At 51.0% G+C, this 22967-nt stretch overlaps 1 protein-coding gene across 1 annotated transcript; it reads left to right on the top strand.

Annotated features, from left to right (window-relative positions):
• Positions 1–147: 147 nt before the first annotated feature.
• Positions 148–22824, top strand: LOC104661045 (serine/threonine-protein kinase N1; the record flags this gene model as incomplete). The annotated part of the gene is given in 20 exon segments (XM_030926377.1): positions 148–198; positions 281–601; positions 1328–1522; positions 7864–7973; positions 8065–8208; positions 13765–13840; positions 13927–14068; positions 14159–14252; positions 18533–18612; positions 18689–18764; positions 18848–18939; positions 20301–20477; positions 20714–20773; positions 20871–20947; positions 21122–21225; positions 21227–21265; positions 21538–21645; positions 21734–21759; positions 21761–21812; positions 22541–22824. Coding segments are annotated over 20 exon segments (2231 nt in total), but the record flags the coding sequence as incomplete, so codon positions are not given.
• Between the last annotated feature and the right edge of the window lie 143 nt (positions 22825–22967).

The following is a 22967-nucleotide window of genomic DNA, read 5'->3' as shown; positions in this document are numbered from 1 at the left end:
GAGGTGAGGGGCGGAGCTTTCATTAGAGCCGGGGCTTTATCAGGGGGCGGGGCTTCAGCAAGCGGCGGGGATTTCTCCAGGAACTGCACTGGTTTGAGGGGTGGAGCCTTAAAGGGTATGTGACCTTTATATGGGGTGGGGCCTCAGCCGAGGTAGACTGCTGTGAGAAGCGGGGCATCAGCCAGAAACAGTGCCACTGTGAGGGGCGGGGTCTCTGCAGGGGGTGGGGCCTAGTTTTCCCAGGGGTGGGACCAAATTGGTTTGAGGTTTAGCCCTCTAGGGAGGAATTCAGTGCGAGACTCAGTCAGTCTGAGGAAGGGGCACAGGGGCTGCACTTGGGGAGTGGCAAGCCTGGTCCCGTTCCCAGCCCCACACTTCCCACCGCAGGCCCAGGAGAAATTGACAGAATCCAACCAGAAGCTGGGGCTGCTGCGGGAGGCTCTGGAGCGGAGGCTGGGGGAGCTGCCCGCCGACCACCCCAAGGGGCGGCTGCTGCGAGAAGAGCTCGCTGCAGCCTCGTCCGCCGCCTTTAGCGCCCGCCTGGCCGGGCCCTTTCCCGCCACGCACTACAGCACCCTGTGCAAGCCCGCGCCGCTCACAGGTGGGCCTGAGACCTGCCCCACCCCCGCAGCCCTGGCCTCCGACTGCTGTGATTTCCCCATTCCTGTGACCCCCGACTTGGATCTCCACTCTCCCCAACCCTGGACTCCCATCTCACTGTCTCCTCCCCTCTCCAGTAGACAGCCCGTTGCACCCTGGACTTCTCACCCTACTTTACCCTCTGATTCTGAGCTCTTGCCCCCTCCCCACCTCTCAGTTTCTCCATCTCTCTTCACCTGGCCCAGTATTTTTTCCCAGCCCCTGTCCCCCAGCCCCACCTCAGCCTCACAACGCTCAGCCCTGAGCCTCCTATCCCCCTGCTGCAGACCAGCCAGCCCCACCTTCCACAGACCCCTCAGCTATCTACCTCTCCAGACCAACCCCACCGTAGACCCCTAGCCCATCTCAGGCCTCAGGTCGTGCAGCGAGTCCTCCCCTAGAACCCCTAGTCCTACCCTGTTCCTGCTTGCCTTGGCCCGGCCTGCACCCTGAACCTGCCTTCTGCCCCTAAACTTCCGCATCGGAGCCCCTCCCGGAAGGACTGCTTGTCTCATGTTCTATTCCAGCACGGACATCCCGGCGTCAGGCTCCGTGCTCCACCCTGGTTGTCCCTCACTGGCTCCCACTTGTACCATGGCTGCGTCTCGATGTGTCCCCTCCCCACTGTGGTCCCCTCCACTCAGCCTGCCCCAGAAGTGGCCCCCTGCTGAGCTTTCCCCTCCTGCAGGGACCCTGGAGGTACGCGTGGTGGGCTGCAGAGACCTCCCAGAGACCATCCCGTGGAACCCTACGCCCTCAGGGGGTGGACCTGGGACCCCAGACAGCCGCCCCCCATTCCTGAGCCGCCCAGCCCGGGGCCTTTACAGCCGAAGCGGAAGCCTCAGTGGCCGGAGCAGCCTCAAAGGAGAAGCCGAGAACACCAGTGAGTGGGCATCATGGGCCCTGAGAAACGACGAGGTCGCATGGGGGACCCAGAATGCCCCATATTTGTAAACCTTTAAAAAATAGGCCAAGGGTCGGGTGTGGTGGCTCACGCATGTAATCCCAGCACTTTGGGAAGCCAAGGCAGGCGGATCACTTGTGGTCAGGAATTTGAGACTAGCCTGGCCAACATAGTGCAATGCAGTCTCTACTTAAAAATACAACTTAGCTGGGCATGGTGGTGCACACCTGTAATCCCAGCTACTTGTGAGGCTGAGGCAGGAGAATTACTTGAACCCCGGATGTGGAAGTTGCAGTGAGCCATGATCGCGCCATTGCCCTCCAGCCTGGGTGACACAGTGAGACTCTGTCTCAAAAGAAAACAAAACAACAAAAACAAACAAAAAAAACAGGCCAGGTGCAGCAGCTCATGCCTGTAATCCCAGCACTTTGGGAGGCTGAGACAGGAGGATCACTTGAGGCCAGGAGTTTGAGACCAGCCTGGGCAACATTGGAAGACCCTGTCTCTACAAAAAATAAAATGTAAAAATTAGCCAGATGTGGTGGCCCATACCTGTAGTCCTAGCTATTCTAGAGGTGGGAGGATCACTTGAGCCCAGGAGTTCCAGGCTGCAGTGAGCTGTCATTGAGCCATTTCACTCCAGCCTAGATGACAGAGAGACCCTGTCTCTAAATTTAAAAAAAAATTCAAGGTTATTTAGATTTAAAAGAAAAAAAAAAAAGGCCGGGCATGGTGGCTTACGCCTGTAATCCCAGCACTCAGGGAGGCCGAGGCGGGTGGATCATGAGGTCAGAAGTTCAAGGCCAGCCTGGCCAGCATGATGAAACCCCGTCTCTACTAAAAATACAAAAAAATTAACCAGGTGTGGTGGTGGGTGCCTGTAATCCCAGCTACTCAGGAGGCTGAGGCAGAGAATTGCTTGAACCCAGGAGGCGGAGGTTGCAGTGAGCCGAGATCACGCCACCATAATCCAGTCTGTGCAACAGGGCAAGACTCCATCTCAAAAAATAATAATAAATAAATAAAATTTAAAAAAAGGAAAAACTAAACAAGAAACCAATATATCATACTCATTAGGATGGCTATTTTACAAACCCAACAAAACAAACAGAAAATAACAACTGTGTTAGTGAGGATGTGGAGAGAAATCAGAACCTTTGTGCACTGTTGGTGGGAATGTAAAATGATGCAGCCCTATGGAAAATATATTGGCAAGGCCAGGCGTGGTGGCTCACACCTGTCATCCCAGCACTTTGGGAGGCTGAGCGGGGGCAGATTACATGAGGTCAGGAGTTCGAGACCAGCCTGGCCATCCTGGCAAAACCCCTCTACTAAAAATACAAAAATTAGCTGGGCATGGTGGTTTGTGTCTGTAATCCCAGCTACTCAGAAGGCTGAGGCAAGAGAATCGCTTGAACCCAGGAGGCAGAAGTTGCAGCGAGCCGAGATGGAGCCACTGCACTTCAGCCTGGGCGACAGAGCGAGACTGTCTGAAAGAAAGAGAGAGAGAGAGAGAAAGAAAGAAAGAGAAATATTGGCAGTTCCTGAAACGATTAAAAACAGAGTAAGCAGGCCAGGCTCAATGGCTCACGCCTGTAATCCCAGCACTTTGGGAGGTCAAGGTGGGTGGATCACCTGAGGTCAGGAGTTCAAGACCAACCTGGCCATCATGGTGAAACCTCATTTCTACTAAAAATAAAAAGTTACTGGGAGTGGTGGTGGTGTGTGCCTGTAGTCCCAGCTACTCTGGAGGCTGAGACAAGAGAGTTGCTTGAATCCAGGAGGCAGAGGTTGGAGTGAGCAGAGATCATGCTACTGCACTCCAGCCTGGGTGACACAATGAGACTCTGTCTCAAAAAAAAAGAAAAGAAAACAACAACCAAGAATAACCATATGATCCAAAGCTACTTCTGGGCATATCCCCAAAAGAATTAAAAACAGGGCCTCGGACGTTCCATAATGTATACATATTTCAAAACAACATGTTGTACATGATAAATATATAATTTTTATTTGTCAGTTTTAAAAATAGTGATAGAAAAATACTTTAAAAAAAAATGGTCTCAGAGATATTTGTATACCTGTGTTCATAGCAGCGCTATGAAAGCCAAAAATGGAAGCAACCCGGTGTCCACCAGTAGATGAGTGGATAAACAAAACGGGGGCCAGCCGTACAGTGGAACATTACTCAGATTTAAAAAGGAAAGAAATCCCGCCAGGCGCAGTGGCTCCTGCCTGTAATCCCAGCATTTTGGGAGGCGAGGCAGGTGGATCACTTGAGCTCAGGGGTGCGAGACCAGCCTGGGCAACGTGGTGAAACCCCATCTCTATTAAAAATACAAAAATTGGCCGGGCGTGGTGGCTCAAGCCTGTAATCCCAGCACTTTGGGAGGCCGAGACGGGCGGATCACGAGGTCAGGAGATCGTGACCATCCTGGCTAACACGGTGAAACCCTGTCTCTACTAAAAAATACAAAAAAAAAAAAAAAACTAGCTGGGCGAGGTGGCGGGTGCCTGTAGTCCCAGCTACATGGGAGGCTGAGGCAGGAGAATGGCGTAAACCTGGGAGGCGGAGCTTGCAGTGAACTGAGATCCGGCCACTGCACTCCAGCCCGGGCGACAGAGCAAGACTCCGTCTCAAAACAATAAAAATAAAATTAAAATTAAAAAAATACAAAAATTAGCCAGGCGTGGTGGTGCACACCTGTAATCCCAGCTACTAGGGAGGAAAATCGCTTGAGCCCAGGAGGTGGAGGTTGCAGTGAGCCAAGATCATGCTACTGCACTCCAACCTGGGTGACAGAGTGAGACTCTGTCTCAAAAAAAAAAGAAAAAGGAAAGAAATCCTGTCTCATCCTGCAACATGGATGAACCTTGAGGACATTAGTCTAAGTGAAATAAGCCAGTCCCCAAAAGACAAATATTGTATGATTCCAGTTATATGAGGTTCCTAGAGTAGTCAGATTCATAGAGACAGAAAGTAGAATGATGGATGCCGGGGAGTAGAGGGAGGGGGAATGGGGAGTTTATATATTTAATGTGGACAGAGTTTGGGTTTTGTAAGCTGAAAGTTCTGGAGATGGATGGTGGTAATGGTTGCACAGCAATGTGAATATACTTTATGCCACCGAACTGGACACTTAAAAATTATTATGATGGTACATTTTATGTTATATGTATTTTACCATAATTTTGTTTTTTCTTGAGACAGAGTCTTGCTGTGCTGCCCAGACTGGAGCGTAGTGGCATGGTCTCAGCTCACTGCAACCTCTGCCTCCTCAGTTTGAGGATTCTCTTGCCTCAGCCACCCAAGTAGCTGGGATTACAGGCGTGTGCCACCATGCCTGGCTAATTTTCTAAATTTTGTATTTTTAGTGGAGACAGGGTTTCGCCACGTTGGCCATAATTTTTTTTTGAGACGGAGTCTTGCTCAGTCGCCCAGGCTGGAGTGCAGTGGCGCGATCTTGGCTCACTGCAAGCTCCGCCTCCTGGGTTCTTGCCATTCTCCTGCCTCAGCCTCCCGAGTAGCTGGGACTACAGGCGCCCACCACCACACCCGGCTAATTTTTTTTTTTTTGTATTTTTAGTAGAGATGGGGTTTCACCACGTTAGCCAGGATGGTCTCGATCTCCTGACCTCGTGATCCACCTGCCTCGGCCTCCTAAAGTGTTGGGATTACAGGCGTGAGCCACCGCAACTGGCCAGCCATAATTTTTTTAAAAGAAAATTTGATTCCTAATCTCGCAGCTAAAAAAAGGACAAAGAAAGATAATTAATACATATGTACAAAAAAAAAAAAAAAAAGGTAGTGTGGAGAAGAGTAACGGGAGAGCAGACACCCATGTTACCACCACCTGCATTAGGAAATAGAATGTGGCAGCCAGGGGCCACAGCTCGTGCCTGGAATCCCAGCCCTTTGGGATTTGCAGGAGGATCACTTGAACCCAGGAGTTCAAGACCAGCCTGGGCAACATAGCAAGACTTTGTCTTTACAAATAATAAAAAAATGGGACACATGTCATCAGGCCCTCCTGAGTCTGTGTCACAGAAAAAAAGAAAACTAAAGGGAAAAAAAGCAAAGACAGACCAACCAAAAATTAACCAGACGTGGGCATGGTGGCTTATGCCTGCGGTCCCAGCTACTTGGGAGGCTGAAGTGGGAGGATCACTTGAATGCAGGAGGTCAAGGCTACAGTGAGCCGTGATTGCACCACTGCATTCCAGCCTGGGCAACTGAGTGAGACCCCATCTTAAAAAAAAAAAGGGAAAAGAAATAGAATATTTCCAGCTCTCCAGAAGCTCCCTCCTGTCTCCTCCCCAATTCCAGCTTCTTCCTCTGCCATAGAGGTGACCATTGTCCCGACTTTTATCATTTCCTTGCTATAATTCGTAGTTGTAGAATTCCATGTTTGCATCTCCAAAAACTTTAATTTTGCCTGGTATTAGAACTTTATATTGATAGGCTCATACAGACTGTATTCTATCACATGGCTTTTTTCATTCAACATTGTTTCGGGGCTAGGCATAGTGGCTCAAGCCTCTAATCCCAGCACTTTGGGAGGCCGAGGTGGAGGGATTGCTTGAGCCAAGGAATTTGAGCCCAGCCTGGGCAACATGATGAAACCCCATCCTACAAAAAAATTCAAAAAAACAAAACCAAACAAACAAACAAAAAAAGCATTGTTTTGGGAGACTCATCCATTTTGTTGTGAGAAGCTATGGTTAATTCATATTTATTCCTGCTTAATAATCCATTATGTTAGACTGAGCCATATTGAATTGCCTTTTTCTGAAACCAAAAAAAAAAAATAGTTAAATATCAGCAATTTTGTACTTCAGCTACTAAGAGTGTATCGCAGTTTTAAAATATTAATTCTCCTGTTAATGGACTGTGGGATGCCTCTAGTTTGGACCGTTATATATACTTTATATAAATGTGTCTACTGATGTATACATGCATGCATTTTGCTAGGGTAATTTCTTAGGAGGGCCTGGGCACGGTGGCTCACGCCTGTAATCCCAGCATTGTGAGAGGCCAAGGCCAGTGATCACTTGAGGTCGGGAGTTCAAGACCAGCCTGGCCAACATGGCAAAACCCCATCTCTACTAAAAACACAAAAATTAGTTGGGCATGGTAGTGTGTGCCCGTAGTCTGAGCTACTTTGGAGGCTGAGGCACGAGAATTGCTTGAACCCAGGAGGTGGAAGTTGCAGTGAGCCGAGATTGTGCCACTGCACTCCTGCCTGGGTGACAGAGAGAGACTCTGGCTCAAAAAATAAATGAATAAATAAATTCTTAGGAGCATGTTGCTGGGACTTCCATAGAATAAAACTGAATTTGGATCCCTGCCTTACCTCACACCATGGTAAAAAAAATCAACTGGATTAAAGGCTTCAATGTCAAATGCAAAACTTCACAGTTAGAGAAAGGTAATGGAGAGGAGGATTTATTTTAAAAAGATAGCAGACAGCCAGGCCTGGTGGCTCATGCCTGTAATCCCAGATACTTGGGAGGCTGAGGCAGGAGAATATCACTTGAGGCCAGGAGTTTGAGACCAGCCTAGTCAACATAACAAGACTCATCTCTACCAAAAAAAAAAAAAAAAAAAGAAGAAAGAAAAAGATAATAGACCTGCCCTTTCTGCCAGCATTTTCTTTCTTTTTTTCTTTTTTTTTTTGAGATAGAACTTCGCTCTTGTTGCCCAGGTTGGAGTGCAGTGGCGTGATCTCGGTTCACTGCAACCTCCGCCTCCTGGGTTCAAGTGATTCTCCTGCCTCAGCCTCCTGAGTAACTGGGATTATAGGCATGCACCACCACACCTGGGTAATTTTGTATTTTTAGCAGACACTGGGTTTCACCATGTTGGTCAGGCTGCTCTCAAACTTCTGACCTCAGGTGATCCACCTGCCTCAGCCTCCCAAAGTGTTGAGATTATAGGCACGAGCCACTGTGCATGGCCATTTTTCTTTTCTGTTTTCTTTCTCTCTTTCTCTCTCTTTCTTTCGTCTCACTGTGTCACCCAGGCTGGAGTGCCGTAGCATGATCTCGGCTCACTACAACCTCTACCTCCTGGGTTCAAGTGATTATCCTGCCTCAGCCTCCCGAGTAGCTGGCATTACGGGCGTGCGCCACCACACCCAGCTAATTTTTTGTATTTTTAGTAGAGATGGGGTTTTGCCATGATGGCCAGGCTGGTCTTGAACTCCTGGCCTCAATTGATCTGCCTGCCTCAACTTCGTAAAGTGCCGGGATTACAGGCATGAGCCACCTTGCCTGGCCGCTGCCAGCATTTTCTGACTGGGCCCTCTCCCCCATTTCAGATGAAGTCAGCACTGTGCTTAAGCTGGATAACACAGTGGTGGGGCAGACGTCTTGGAAGCCACGTGGCCCCAGTGCCTGGGACCAGAGCTTCACTCTGGAGCTGGAGAGGGTGAGCTGCGTTGGAGGACAACAGAGCCCAGAGGAGGAGGGGTTCCATGCCTCTGGCACCCTGAATGATGGCCCTCTTCCTCTCCCTCCAGGCACGGGAACTGGAGTTGGCTGTGTTCTGGCGGGACCAGCGGGGCCTGTGTGCCCTCAAATTCCTGAAGTTGGAGGATTTCTTGGACAATGAGAGGCATGAGGTGCAGCTGGACATGGAACCCCAGGGCTGCCTGGTGGCCGAGGTACAGCCCACCCCTGATCCTGAGAAAATGCTTCTTCTCCCTCACTCCCCCATTCCCAGTTTCCTAGAAGGGGAAAATATATTTTAGGTCTGGCTCTTCCAGAAGGGGAAGATACAATTTAGGTCAGGCTCTTCTAGAAGAGTAAAACACATTTTAGATCCAGCTCTTCTAGAAACAGGATATGTTTTAACTCTGCCTTTTCTAGAAGGAGAAGATATGTTTTAGGTCAGCCTCTTCTAGAAGGGGAAGAGATGTTTTAGATCTGCTTTTTTCTAGAAGGGAAAGATGTTTTAGATCAGGCTTTTCTAGAAAGGGAAGATCCGTTTTAGATTTGCCTTTTCTGGAAGGGGAAGGCATGTTTTAGGTAAGGCTTTTCTAAAAGGGGGAGATATGTTTTAGATCTACCTCTTCTAGAAGGGGAAAATACATTTTAAATAGATATCTTGTAGAGGGAAAGGTATGTTTTCAATCAGGCTCTTCTGGAAAGGGAAGATAGGCTTTAGATCTGCCTGTTCTAGGCTGGGTGTGGTGGCTTATGCCTGTAATCCCAGTGCTTTGAAAGGCCGAGGCAGGTGGATCACCTGAGGTCAGGGAGACCAGCCTGGCCAACATGGTGAAACCACGTCTCAACTAAAAATACAAAATTAGCTGGGTGTGGTGGCGCATGCCTTTAGTCCCGGCTACTCAGGAGGCTGACAGCAGAATCGCTTGAACCCAGGAGGTGGAGGCTGCAGTGAGCTGAAATCCCACCACTGCACTCCAGCCTGGGCAACAGAGCGAGACTCTATCTCAAAAAAAACAAATAAAATAAAAGATCTGTCTGTTCTAGAAGGAGAAGGTACATTTTAGATCAGGCTCTTTTAGAAGCATAAGATATGTTTTAGATCTGGTTTCTCTTAGTACAGAAAGATAGTTTTAGATCAGGCTCTTTTAGAAGTGGCAGGTATGTTTTAGATCAGTGTATTCTAGAAGGGGAAGATACATTTTAGATCTGTCTCCGAACCTTGATAGAAAAGCACACCTTGGCCGGGCGCGGTGGCTGACACCTGTAATCCCAGCACTTTGGGAGGCCGAGGCGGGTGGATCACTTGAGGCCAGGAGTTCCAGACTAGCCTGGTCAACATGGTGAAACCCCATCTCTATTACAAATACAAAAATTAGCTGGGCATGGTAGTGGGCACCTGTAGTCCCAGCTACTCGGGAGGCTGAGGCAGGAGAATTGCTTGAACCCAGGAGACGGAGGTTGCAGAGAGCTGAGATCATGCCATTGCACCCCAGCCTGGGCAACAAGAGTGAGACTTTGTCTCGAAAAAAAAAAAGAAGAAGAAGAAGAAGAAGAAAAGAACTTCTAATTAGCCACATCAGTGATATAACCTTAGCTGGGATTGGTTTTGTTCTGAGGCAAGATATTAAAAAAAAAAAAGAAGAAGAAGCTGATTTCCAAATTTAGAAATGTTTAAAGAAAAAAGGAAATAAATTATAAAATTTCATCCAGCCGGAAAAGTGATACAAAACCTGGCAACATATCGTGGTGATTGCTATCAGAGCCACAGTCAAGAGAAAGCGATTCCTTCCATAGCCGTGTGAGGGTGAAGGTCTGAATTGAGGTGGCCTCCCCTTGGCACTGTTGACATCTGGGGCCACATCGTCCTCTGTGGTGGGGCTGTCCTGTGCACTAGAGGATGTTTAGCAGCACCTCTGCCCACTGCTTACAGGATGTCAGTAGCACCGGCTCCCCCTGAGTTTTGGCAGCCCAGAGGTCTCCACACATTGTTAAGTGCTCCCTGGCTGGGAACCCCTGGTCTGAATGACATTTCTAGCTGAGTTCTCCTAGCATAAGCCAGGCTCTGTAGCGAGTGCTTTGGCGACGTGAACTTTTTAATTCTCACAACCAACTAGCAAAAGAGGGACTGTTATTACTCAAATTTGACAGAGGAGGAAACTAGGGGACAGAGAAGGAAAGTCACTTGACCCCTCATTTAGCCAAATTATCCTAAAAAACTCTTTTAATCTTCCGCTAACCTATATGTGTACCCCATTTTACATATATACATAATACATTACTTATATATGTATAAACACATATTATCTATTATTTACCCACCTACCTGTCCATCCATCCACTCTGTCTGTCTGTCTATGCGTTCATCCATCTTTTTTCTTTTTTTTTTGAGATGGAGTTTCATTCTGTCGCCCAGGCTGGAGTGCGGTGGTGTGATCTCGGCTCACTGCAAGCTCTGCCTCCCGGGTTTACGCCATTCTCCTGCCTCAGCCTCCCAAGTAGCTGGGTCTACAGGCGCCCGCTAACACGCCCAGCTAATTTTTTGTATTTTTAGTGGAGACAGTTTTCACCATGTTAGCCAAGATGGTCTCGATCTCCTGACCTCGTGATCTGCCCGCCTCAGCCTCCCAAAGTGCTGGGATTACAGGCGTTAACCACTGCGCCCGGCCCAGCCATCTTATCAATGCATCCTTTATCCATTGATAGATATACCTATATTATCTATCTGTCTTATCTATGTATCCATCTATATTAGATATCTATATTACCTATTTATCTAATCCATCTATCCATTTATCTATCTCTCTATATATTATCTATCAACCAATCTATTTTTCCATGCATCCGTCTCTATTATCTGTCAGTCATCTTATCCATCACTCTTATATATGCATCATCCATCCATCCATCTCTGTATATTTCTCTCTATGTATATCTACCCATTCCTCTATCTTTATCTATCCCTCTCTATATCTCTCTGTGCCTCTAATTTTTCTCTCTATTGCTAGATCTATCCATCCATCTATCTATATTATCTATCAACTAATCTATCTTTCCATTTACCCATCTGTCTATATTATCTATCCATATTATCTATCCATCTATATTATCTATCTTATCCATCCATCCATTTATCTTATCTATACTTATCCCTCTATCCATCCATCTCTGTATATTCCTCTGTCTCTATTTATATCTACCCATTCCTCTCTCTGTCTCTATCTATCCCCGTCTATATCTATCTGTTCCTCTCTCTGTTTTCTCTCGATAGCTATATCTATCTATCCATCCATCCATCCATCCTTCTTTCTATCTCTATATATCCCTGCTTCTATCAGCCTCTCTCTCTGACTCTTATCTGTAACTACCCTTCCATCCATGCCCCTCTCTATCTACCTGCATCTATATCTGTCTCTTTCTGTGTCTATTTATCCATCTCTCTATATCCATATCCCCAAGCAGAGGTTCTCCCCTGGTCTGACTATCAAGCACCACTGAAAGAAAGGGACCGGTCTGGGCACGGTGGCTCACGCCTGTAATCCCAGCACTTTGGGAGGCCAAGGCGGGCAGATCACCAGGTCAGGAGTTTGAGACCAGCCTAGTCAACATGGTGAAACCCTGTCTCTACTAAAAATACAAAATTAGCCGGGTGTGGTGGCAGGCGCCTGTAATCCCAGCTATTCAGGAGGCTGAGGCAGGAGAATCGCTTGAACCTGAAGGCGGAGGTTGCAGTGAGCCGATATCATGCCACTGCACTCCAGCCTGGGAAACGAGTGAAACTCTGTCTCGAAAGAAAGAGAGAGAGAGAGAGAGAGAGAGAGAGAGAGAGAGAGAGAGAGAGAAAGGGGCGTGGAGAAAGGTTGACTCAGATGGCAGAGCTTTAAAATTGTTCTGCTATTCACAACACAGCCCAAACCAAATGGAAAGTGATGGTGGGTGACCTGGGGGACACATTCTAAAGCGTTTCTCCTCGCCTTCAAGGTCTCTCTGTGGCATTCTATTTTGTTCTTATGCCTCTACAGAAGCACCATTCCATAGAACTTTCTGCAGCTCTGGCTGAGCGCTGTGGCTCACGCCTGTAATCCCAGCACTTTGGGAGGCTGAGGCTGATGGGTCATTTGAGGTCAGGAGTTTGAGACCAGCCTGGCCAACATGGTGAAACCCCGTCTTTACCAAAAATACAAAAATTAGGCTGGGTGTGGTGGTTCACGCCTGTCATCCTAGCACTTTGGGAGGGCCAGGCAGGCAGATCACCTGAGGTCAGGAGTTCAAGACCAACCTGGCCAACATGGAGAAACCCAGTCTCTACTAAAAATACAAAAATTAGCTGGGCGTGGTGGCACATGCCTGTAATCCCAGTTACTTGGGAGGCTGAGGCAGGAGAATCGCTTGAATCGGGGAGGTGGAGGTTGCAGTGAGCCAAGATCGCACCACTGCACTCCAACCTGAGCAACAGAGTGAGACTCTGTCTCAAAAAAAAAAAAAAAAAAAAAAAAAAAAAAAGCTGGGCATGGTGGTGGGCGCCTATAATCCCAGCTACTCGGGAGACTGAGGCAGGAGAATCGCTAGTGTCTGGGAGGTGGAGGTTGTGGTGAGCCCAGATTGCGCCACTGCACTCCAGCCTGGGCAACAGAGTCTCAAAAAAAAAAAAAAGGGGAACTTTCTGCAGCTCTATTTTGATGTACCCACAGTAGCTGAGTTCTGTTGTAGATGGAAATGTTCTCTATCTGAAATGCAACCCGCGCGACCAGGGAACCAAAGTTTTAATTTCACTGACATTTTCACTAATTTAAATTTAAATCGCCACATGTGAAATCGTACCAGACACTGCAGTTCTGTGACTTCGGCATCTTCTAGAAATTGTGTTGGAGTTGGGAGAATTAAACTTGACGGGTGACTTCCGTGGATGGGTGGGCATCAGCGTTGCCTGGGGACTTGTTGAAATATTGAGTGCTTTAAGGCTGGGCGCAGTGGCTCACACCTGTAATCCCAGCACTTTGGGAGGCCACAGTGGGCAGATCACTTGAGCCCAGGAGTTTAGGACCAGCCTGGCCAACATGATGAAACTCCATCTCTACAAATACAACTATTTGCCTGGCATGGGGGTGCGCGCCTGTAGTCCCAGCTACTCAGGAGGCTGAGGTGGGAGGATCGCTTGAGCCTGGGAGGTGGAGGCTGCAGTGAGCTGAGATTGCACTACTACACTCCAGCCTGGGCAATGGAGCAAGACCCTGTCTAAAAAAATATATATCTCTATCTATCTATCTATCTATATATATATAACACACACACACATACACACACACACACACAGAGAGAGAGAGAGAGAGAGAGAAAGAGCGCTTCCTCCACTCTGTGTTTCTGGCTCAGTAGGTCAAAGGAGGGGCCTGGAAACCTGCGTTTCTAGCAAGTTCCCAGGTGTTGCTGCTACTGCAGGTCTGGGGTCTGGGAGCACATGTGGGGAATCGGGGTGTGGGATGGTGTGGCGTCCGTTTGTGGTCGCTGTCTGTCAGTCTTGTTGGATCAGATGCTCTCCCCACCTCTAGAAGGGGACCCGGTTGTCTGCTTCTTGCTTTTCCAGGATGTCCCTTCAGGAGGGGAGCCGTGGGTGGCACTGATGGCCTCTTCATTGTCACCTGGTACTCGGGTTGAATCTGATGCCACATGACCAGAACCCCACTGGGGCGTGCACACCTGTGCTCCTAGGGGCTTTCTTACCAAGCTGTCTGCCTGCAGGTGGGCAGGGGTCCTCACCTTTTGGTCCCTTCCCCCAGGTCACCTTCCGCAACCCTGTCATTGAGAGGATTCCTCGGCTCCGACGGCAGAAGAAAATTTTCTCCAAGCAGCAAGGTGAGAGGGTGCTCCAGGCCTCCTAGGGGAGAGGCCAGGGGTCCTGGGAGTGTCATGGAGGGTGATGCCTGCCCCCGTCCCCCCAGGGAAGGCGTTCCAGCGTGCTAGGCAGATGAACATCGACGTCGCCACGTGGGTGCGGCTGCTCCGGAGGCTCATCCCCAATGCCACGGGCACAGGCACCTTCAGCCCTGGGGCTTCTCTGGGATCCGAGGCCCGGACCACGGGGTAAGGAAGGAGGGCCCCGGGGTCCCGGCTGCCCCTTGAAGGCTGCGAGGGTCCTGGGTCCCAGACACACCCTCCTCTCGTCTGCTGCAGTGACATATCGGTGGAGAAGCTGAACCTCGGCACTGACTCGGACAGCTCACCTCAGAAGAGCTCACGGGATCCTCCTTCCAGTCCATCGAGCCTGGTGAGGGTCCCCCCTTCTCCCCCCTAGGCCTGGCCTGGGCAGCATCAGGGGTCCTGCTCCAGGCTCAGAGACCACTAGGAACTTCCCTGGAGCCACGCAGCATGTCTGTGGCAGAACCAGGGCCCAGATCTCTATGCTGGTTAAAACCTGTGCCCAGATCTCTATCCTGGTTAACAAATGGCTCATGCCTATAATCCCAGCACTTCTGGGAGGCTGACACGGGAGGATTGCTGGAGCCCAGGAGTTTGAGACCGGCCTGAGCAACACAGTGAGCCACGGTGAGCCATGATCCTGCCACTGCACTGCAGCCTGGGCAACATAGGGAAATCTTATCTCAAAAAATAAAACAGGCCAGGCGCAGTGGCTCACACCTGTAATCCCAGCACTTTGAGAGGCTGAGGCCAGGAGTTCAAGACCAGCCTGGCCAACACAATGAAACCCCGTCTCTACTAAAAATACAAGAATTAGCCGGGTGCGGTGGTGGGCACCTGTAATCCCAGCTACCCAGTCAACTGGGGCAGTTGAACCTGAGAGGCAGAGGTTGCAGTGAGCCAAGATCATGCCAACTGCGCTCCAACTTGGGCGACAGAGCAAGACTCCGTCTCAAAAAATAAAAATAAGAAAACTGTGAGCTCGGGGGCTGGACTGCCTGGGTTCCCATCCCTGCCCTGCCACCTCTTGGCTCTGCGCTTCACCTCTGTGTGCCTCAGTGTACCGCTTTGCAAAACGAGCATATTTAAAACCCATGTCGATGATAGAGTGATTGAGAGAGTGCTGTGCTCTAGGCAGAGGTTACCGCAAGCTGGGAGCCACAAGGGGACCTGCCGGGTGATGGAAATGTTCCTCGTCTTGATCTAGGTCAGAGGTCAGCATGCATTTTCCGGAAAGGGCCAGAGAGTCAATATTTTTGGCTTTGTGGGCTAGACAGTCCCTGTCTGCTTTGTAGTTTGAAAGCAGCCACAGACGATTTGTACACCATAAGCGTGTCTCTATTCCAGTAAAACCTTATCGGTAGTTCACACGGAAGTTTGAACGTCGTAGAACTTTCATGGGCAATGAAATATTATTCCTCTTTTTGTTTTTTTTCCCCCAACAATTTAAAAATGTAAAAATCACTTCACCTGTGGTCCCAGCTACTTGGGAGGCCGAGGCAGGAGGATGACTTGAGTCCAGGAGTTGGAGTCCAGCCTGAACAACATGGTGAAACTCCATCTTTTTTTTTTTTTTTTCTTTTGAGATGGAGTCTCACTCTGTTGCCCAGGCTGGAGTGCAGTAGTGTGATCTGGGCTCACTGCAGCCTCCACCTCCTGGGTTCAAGGAATTCTCCTGCCTCAGCCACCCGAGTAGCTGGGACTACAAGTGTGCGCCACCACACCCGGCTAATTTTTGTATTTTTAATAGAGATGGGGTTTCACTTTGTTGACCAGGCTAGTCTTGAACTCCTGACCTCAGGTGATCTGCCCGCCTCAGCCTCCCAAAGTGCTGGGATTACAGGTGTGAGCCACTGCTTCCAGCCACTGCATCTCTTTAAAAAAAAAAAAAAAGGCTGGGCGCAGTGGCTCAAGCCTGTAATCCCAGCACTTTGGGAGGCCGAGACGGGCGGATCACGAGGTCAGGAGATCGAGACCATCCTGGCGAACACGGTAAAACCCCGTCTCTACTAAAAAAATACAAAAAATCAGCCGGGCGAGGTGGCGGGTGCCTGTAGTCCCAGCTACTCGGGAGGCTGAGGCAGGAGAATGGCGTAAACCTGGGAGGCGGAGCTTGCAGTGAGCTGAAATCTGGCCACTGCACTCCAGCCTGGGCGGCAGAGCCAGACTCCATCTCAAAAAAAAAAAAAAAAATTAGTGAAAGCCTTTCCTAGCTCTTACAAACTTTATAAAAACAGTTTAGCCCACCAGCCAACATTTGCCAACTCCTAGACTGACAGATGGTTTCTTGGGTGGATGCGTATGTAACCTGTTCCACTTGCCCACCTCACTGAATGCATTTTATTTATTTATTTATTTATTTATTTATTTATTTATTTATTTATTTTGAGACAGAGTCTCACTCTGTTTCATTGGAATGCAGTGGCACGATCTCAGCTCACTCCAATCTCCGCTCGCTCCAATCTCTGCCTCCCGGATTCAAAGGATGCCCATGCCTCAGCCTCCCGAATAGCTGGGACTACAGGCCTGTGCCAGCATGCCTGACTAATTTTTGTTTTTAGTAGAGATGGGGTTTCACCATGTCGGCCAGGCTGGTCTTGAACTCCTGACCTCAGGTGATCTCCCTGTCTCGGCCTCCTAAAGTGCTGGGATTACAGGTATGAGCCACTACACCCAGCCTGAATGCATTTTATCTTTTATCTTTTCTTTTTTTTTTTTTTGAGACGGGGTCTTGCTCTGCCACCCAGGCTGGAGTGCAGTTGTGCAGTCATGCCTCGCTGCAGCCTCAACCTCCTGAGCTCAGGTGATCCTCCCACTTCAGCCTCCCAAGTAGCTAGGACTACAGGCATGTACCACCACACCTGGCTAATTTTTTATATATCTAATTTTTTAGAAAGTAGAAGTAATAGGCTGGGCGTGGTAGCTCATGCCTATAATCCCAGCACTTTGGGAGGCCGAGATCAGGATCATGAGGTCAGGAGATCGAGACCATCCTGGCTAACATGGTGAAACCTCGTCTCTAATAAAAATACCAAAAATTAGCTGGACGTGGTGGCAGACACCTATAGCTCCAGCTACTCGGGAGGCTGAGGCAGGAGAATGGCGTGAACCCGGGAGGCGGAGCTTGCAGTGAGCCGAGATCGCGCCACTGCACTCCAGCCTAGGCGACAGAGGGAGACTCCGTCTCAAAAAAAAAAGAAAAGAAAGTAGAAGTAATAATAATAAATGCTTCATGGCATTCCATTAAATGACATACCTCATTAAAGTAGATGAGTGTGGCCGAAAATCCAAAAGGTTGATGACAGAATGCTGGGGAGGATATGGGGAAATGGGAACTCGGTGGAGGCGTGGGAATCGGTTCCTCTCCTCAGGCAGGCAGTGCATATAGTGCAGGCTATAGCTGGCTGAGCTAAACATGTACATTGGCAGCCCAGCACGGTGGCTCACGCCTGTAATCCCAGCACTTTGGGAGTCCAGGGTGGGCGGATCACGAGGTCAGGGGTTCGAGACCAGCCTGGCCAACAAGGTGAAACCCTGTCTCTACTAAAAATACAAAAATTAGTTGGGCGTGGTGGCAGGCGCCTGTAGTCCCAGCTACTTGGGAGGCTAAGGCAGGAGAGTTGCTTGAACCCAGGAGGCAGAGGTTGCAGTGAGCCGAGATCATGCCACTGTACCCCAACCTGGGCAACAGAGCGAGACTCCGCCTCAAAAAAAAAAAAAAAAAAAAAAAAAAAGGACATTGTCGAGCCAGGCATGATGGCTTGCACTTGTAGTCCCAGCTACTCAGGAAGCTGAACAAAGAGGATTGCTTGAGGCCAGAAGTTTGGGACCAGCCTGGGCAACAGAACAAGACCCCATCTCTACAAAAATTAGGCCAGGCGTGGTGGCTGACGTTTGTAATCCCAGCACTTTGGGAGGCTGAGGTGGGTAGATCACCTGAGGTCGGGAGTTCGAGACCACCCTGACCAACATGGAGAAACCCCATCTCGACTAAAAATATAAAAAATTAGCCTAGCTTGGTGGTGCATGCCTGTAATCTCAGCTATTTGGGAGACTGAGGTAGGAGAATCACTTGAACCCGGGAGGTGGAGGTTGCAGTGAACGGAGATCGTGCCATTGTACTCCAGCCTGGGTAACAAGAATGAAACTCAGTCTCAAAAAAAAATTAGCTGGGCGTGGTGGTGCAAGCCTTTAGTCCCAGCTACTCAGGAGGTGGAGGTAGAGTTGAAGGCTACACTAAGCTATGACTGTGCCACTGCACTCCATCCTGGGCGACAGAGCAAGACTCTGTCTCTAAAAAAAAAAGAGAGAGAGAAAATTCGGGCTGGGTGTGGTGGCTCACTTCTGTAATCCCAGCAGTTTGGGAGGCCGTGGCGAGTGGATCACCTGAGGTCAAGAGTTCCAGACCAACCTGGCCAACATGGTGAAACCCCATCTCTATTAAAAGTACAAAAATTAGCCAGGCGTGGTGGTGGTGCAGGTGTGTGGCTGGAGGAGAGTGAGTGAGGGGCTGCGTGGGAGGAGAGGTGAGGACAGAGAGGTGGGGGGCAGATCTTGCAGGGCCGCAGAGGCTGTTGTGGTTATAAGGGCATCTCTGACTCCCCTACTCTGGCCTCCTCTCCGCCACAGAGCTCCCCGATCCAGGAATCCTCCATCACTCCCAAGCTGCCTTCGGAGACCCAGGAGACCCCAGGCCCCGCCCTGTGCAGGTGACACCACTCCCCGGCCCCCTGCCCACCACCCCTGCCTGCTGTCCTTGTTCTCACCAGTGGCCTCTCTCCACAGCCCTCTGAGGAAGTCACCTCTGACCCTTGAGGATTTCAAGTTCCTGGCGGTGCTGGGCCGGGGTCACTTTGGGAAGGTGAGGTGGAGGGCAGGGAATTGGGAGACCCCTGCAGGTCCCTGGCTGGCCGCTAAAACCACCCCTGCCCACTGTGGTTCCAGGTGCTGCTCTCCGAATTCCGGCCCAGTGGGGAGCTGTTTGCCATCAAGGCTCTGAAGAAAGGGGACATTGTGGCCCGAGACGAGGTGGAGAGGTGGGGACCTGCCGTGGTCTTCTGGGGACCTCTGTCTTCTCTTTTGGGAAATGACAGAGCAATTCTCTCCTTGGAGCTGCAGGGAGAGTGACTCATAGTAGTCACTAATGCCAGGCACGGTGGCTCTCGCCTGTAATCCCAGCACTCTGGGAGGCTGAGGCAGGTGGATCACTTGGGCTCAGAATTTCAAGACGAGGCTGGGCAACATGGTGACACCTCCATCTTTACAAAACATATAAAATAATTAGCTGAGTGTGGTGGTACATGCTTGTAGCCCCAGCTACTCATGAGGCTGAGATAGGAGGATCACCTGAGCCCAGTAGGTCAAGGTTGCAGTGAGCTGAGATCACACCACTGCACTCCAGCCTGGACAACAGAGTGAGACCTGTCTCAAAACAAAAAGTTACTAATACCTGCTAGCCTAATACCAAGATAATAATAGCTCTTATAAAAGTTATTCATTTGTTCCTCCATGTTGCCCTATAAGGTAAATACTGATGGCACAGAGAGGTTGAGCAATTTACCCAAGGTCACACAGCCAGTAAGCAGCAGGTCCAGGATTCAAAGCTAGAGACTCAGGTTCTGAAGCCTGTGCCCTTCGTGGTGCAAACACTGCCTCTGCTTTGGGGTCAGCATCCTGGGTTCAAATCTCACGTGTGCAGCATGGGCTTGGAGATCCTGGGGAGGTCAGTTCTCCCTTCAGAACCTCAGCCTTTTTGTCAGGCACTGTGGCTTACGCCTGTAATCCCAGCACTTTGGGAGGCCGAGGTGCATGGATCACCTGAGGTCAGGACATCGAGACCAGTATGGCCAACATGGTGAAACCCCGTCTGTACTAAAAATACAAAAATCAGCCCGGCGTGGTAGTGGGCATCTGTAGTCCCACCTACTTGGGAGGGCTGAGGCAGGAGAATCACTTGAACCCAGGAGGCAGAGGTTGCAGTGAGCCAAGATCATGCCACTGCACTCTAGCTTGACTGTCTCAAAAAAAAAAAAAAAAGAACCCCTCTTGATGTGGAGAAGCGGAGTGCTGCTGCCTTCCACATACGGTTGTCAGGTGCTGTCTACACAGTGCCTAACCCCTCTAAACATTCGGTACAGGCACTGAGATTGTCCTTGGTCTTCCCAGCATTCTTTTGATAATCAGGAACCCAACTCAGAAAGGCCGAAACAAGTAAAGAAATTTATTGGTCTGCATTAGAAAAGTCCAGGAGTGTGCTGCCTTCAGGCATGGCTGTATCCAGGTGCTGAGATGACATTTCTCAGTTCTGCTTCCCTCTGTATGGGCTTTGCTTGCCGTCTGGGAGTCGGGGATAAGCGGCGGCCATGGTCTCTGACTTCTGTCCCTCACCCCTCCCCAGCCTGATGTGTGAGAAGCGGATCTTGGCGGCAGTGACCAGTGCGGGACACCCCTTCCTGGTGAACCTCTTTGGCTGTTTCCAGACACCGGAGCACGTGTGCTTCGTGATGGAGTACTCGGCCGGTGGGGACCTGATGCTTCACATCCACAGCGACGTGTTCTCTGAGCCCCGTGCCGTGTGAGCCTGGCCCCCCAGCCCGGGCCCCGCCTCCCTCCACAGCGTCTGACATTTCAGTCCCCCCGAGAGGCTGGCAGCCTGCTTCTCACCCCTCCACCCTCAGGCCTTGCTTCCCCCAGCCTCCTAGAGCTTTGGGGAGACTGGGGGGCGTTTGAGGATGTGGGAGCCGGGCTTATGTGACCCTCCCTGCTTGCAGGGTGGCCCCACCCCTCTCAGCAGCCTCTCTCTCTCTGCAGCTTTTATTCCGCCTGGGTGCTGGGCCTACAGTTTCTTCATGAACACAAGATTGTCTACAGGTGTGTGTGTGGCGCGCATGCGTGTGCACACTGCCCATTGTGGGGACAAGGCCCAGACCCCCGCTCATCCCTCTTTCCACCCCACAACCCCCAACAGGGACCTGAAGTTGGACAATTTGCTTCTGGACACCGAGGGCTACGTCAAGATCACAGACTTTGGCCTCTGCAAGGAGGGTGAGGGACTGGCCTCGGGATTAGACAAAGGAGGGGGAAGGAATGGGGTCCCTAACCCTACTTGGGGTGCCCCCCACCCTGACCCTGGGACAGGGCTGGCTGTGTGGACAACCCCACATTGGGCTGAGTGACTCCTCTGGCCCCCATAACCTCACATGGCTTTGCTGTCCCCAGGGATGGGCTATGGGGACCGGACCAGTACATTTTGTGGGACCCCGGAGTTCCTGGCCCCTGAGGTGCTGACGGACACTTCATACACGCGGGCTGTGGACTGGTGGGGGCGTAGGTGTGCTGCTGTACGAAATGCTGGTTGGCGAGGTGAGACCCCACCCCTGTGTGTCTCGGATCTCACTGGAAACTGCGTGTGCCCTAGGGTGGGATCCAAGTCTGCCTCCACCAAGTGCTGTGTGTGATTGAGGGCTGCTGGCTCTGCCTCCCTGGCCTCAGTTTCCGCCTCTATTAAATGGGACATTTCCCTGCCCGAGTTAGCCAGCACCCAAGAGCTGCAGCAGAGTGTAAGGCTGAGGCCGGGCTGGGTTTGGAGCAGCCAGAGGAGAGGCCTCATTCACCCCGGGCCTCCCTCTCCCCAGTCCCCATTCCCAGGGGATGACGAGGAGGAGGTCTTCGATAGCATCGTCAACGATGAGGTTCGCTACCCCCGCTTCCTGTCCGCCGAAGCCATCGGCATCATGAGAAGGGTGAGGACCCCCGATGTGGGGCAGGTCTGGGGAGGGGCACTGGGGCCCAGAAGGGGACAGATCCTGACACAGTGCTCCTTCCTCCAAGCTGCTGCGGAGGAACCCAGAGCGGAGGGGGATCTAGCGAGAGAGATGCAGAAGATGTGAAGAAACAGCCTTTCTTCAGGGTGAGGTTCCCCAAAAGGACCTCAGTGACCCCGGCCCTCCCCCGGGGCCGATTCATCACCCCACACCCGATGTCCCCCAGGCCTAGCCGCTTTGCCTCAAAGGCCTCATTGCACCTCCAGGGCAACATCACCTCCTTTGACACCCCGATTTCCCTCCTCCACTTTTGTTCCCCCCAGGGACCCTCCTAATCCCACATCTCCACTTTCCGCCGCCTCTTTTTTTGTTTTTTTGTTTTTTGTTTTTTGAGCCAGGGTCTCACTGTGTTGCCCAGGCTGGAATGCGGTGGCTCAATCTTGGCCCACTGTAACCTCCGCCTTCCAGATTCATGCGATTCTCCTGCCTCAGCCTTCTGAGTAGCTGGGATTACAGGCACACACCACTCCACCACAGCTGGCTAATTTTTGTATTTTTAGTAGAGATGGAATTTTGCCACTTTGGCCAGGCTGGTCTTGAACTCCTGGCCTCAAGTGATCCTCCCACCTCAGCCTCCCAAAGTTCTGGGATTACAGATGTGAGCTACCACGCCTGGCCTCCACTGTTTCCTAATCCCGCTTCTCCCCTAGGCTATCGCAGGTGATCCCTCCTGAGCCCCAGTCCCCCCACCCCACTTTTCCCTATATGATGACTCCTCTCCGTGGTCCCCAAGCCCTAGGACTGGTCCCCACTGCAGCACGCCCCCTCCTCAGCCTCCCAGGCTGACCCTCCCCTCGGCTTCCCTCCCCTGCAGACTCTGGGCTGGGAAGCCCTGTTGGCCCGGCGCCTGCCGCCGCCTTTTGTGCCCACGCTGTCTGGCCGCACCGACGTCAGCAACTTTGACGAGGAGGAGTTCACCGGGGAGGCCCCCACGCTGAGCCCGCCCCGTGACGCGCGTCCCCTCACAGCCGCGGAGCAGGCGGCCTTCCTGGACTTCGACTTCGTGGCGGGGGGCTGCTAGCCCCCTCCCCTGCCCCTACCCCTGCCCGAGAGCTCTTAGTTTTTAAAAAGGCCTTTGGGATTTGCCTGATCCATGCATCTTCCGTGTCTTCTTGTGTGCAGTCATTGGCGGTGGGGGTGTGCTTGGAGGTGTGGACGTTTGGGGGGCAGGTGGCTGGCTGGTTGGTCGTGGGAGTCTCGAGTGATGGGGGTGTCATTTGAAGAGGATCAAGGGGCAGCGT

Source organism: Rhinopithecus roxellana, unplaced genomic scaffold, assembly GCF_007565055.1.
Source record: "Rhinopithecus roxellana isolate Shanxi Qingling unplaced genomic scaffold, ASM756505v1 contig2253, whole genome shotgun sequence".
NCBI lineage: Eukaryota > Metazoa > Chordata > Mammalia > Primates > Cercopithecidae > Rhinopithecus > Rhinopithecus roxellana.
This window is presented reverse-complemented; position numbering and strand designations above follow the sequence as displayed.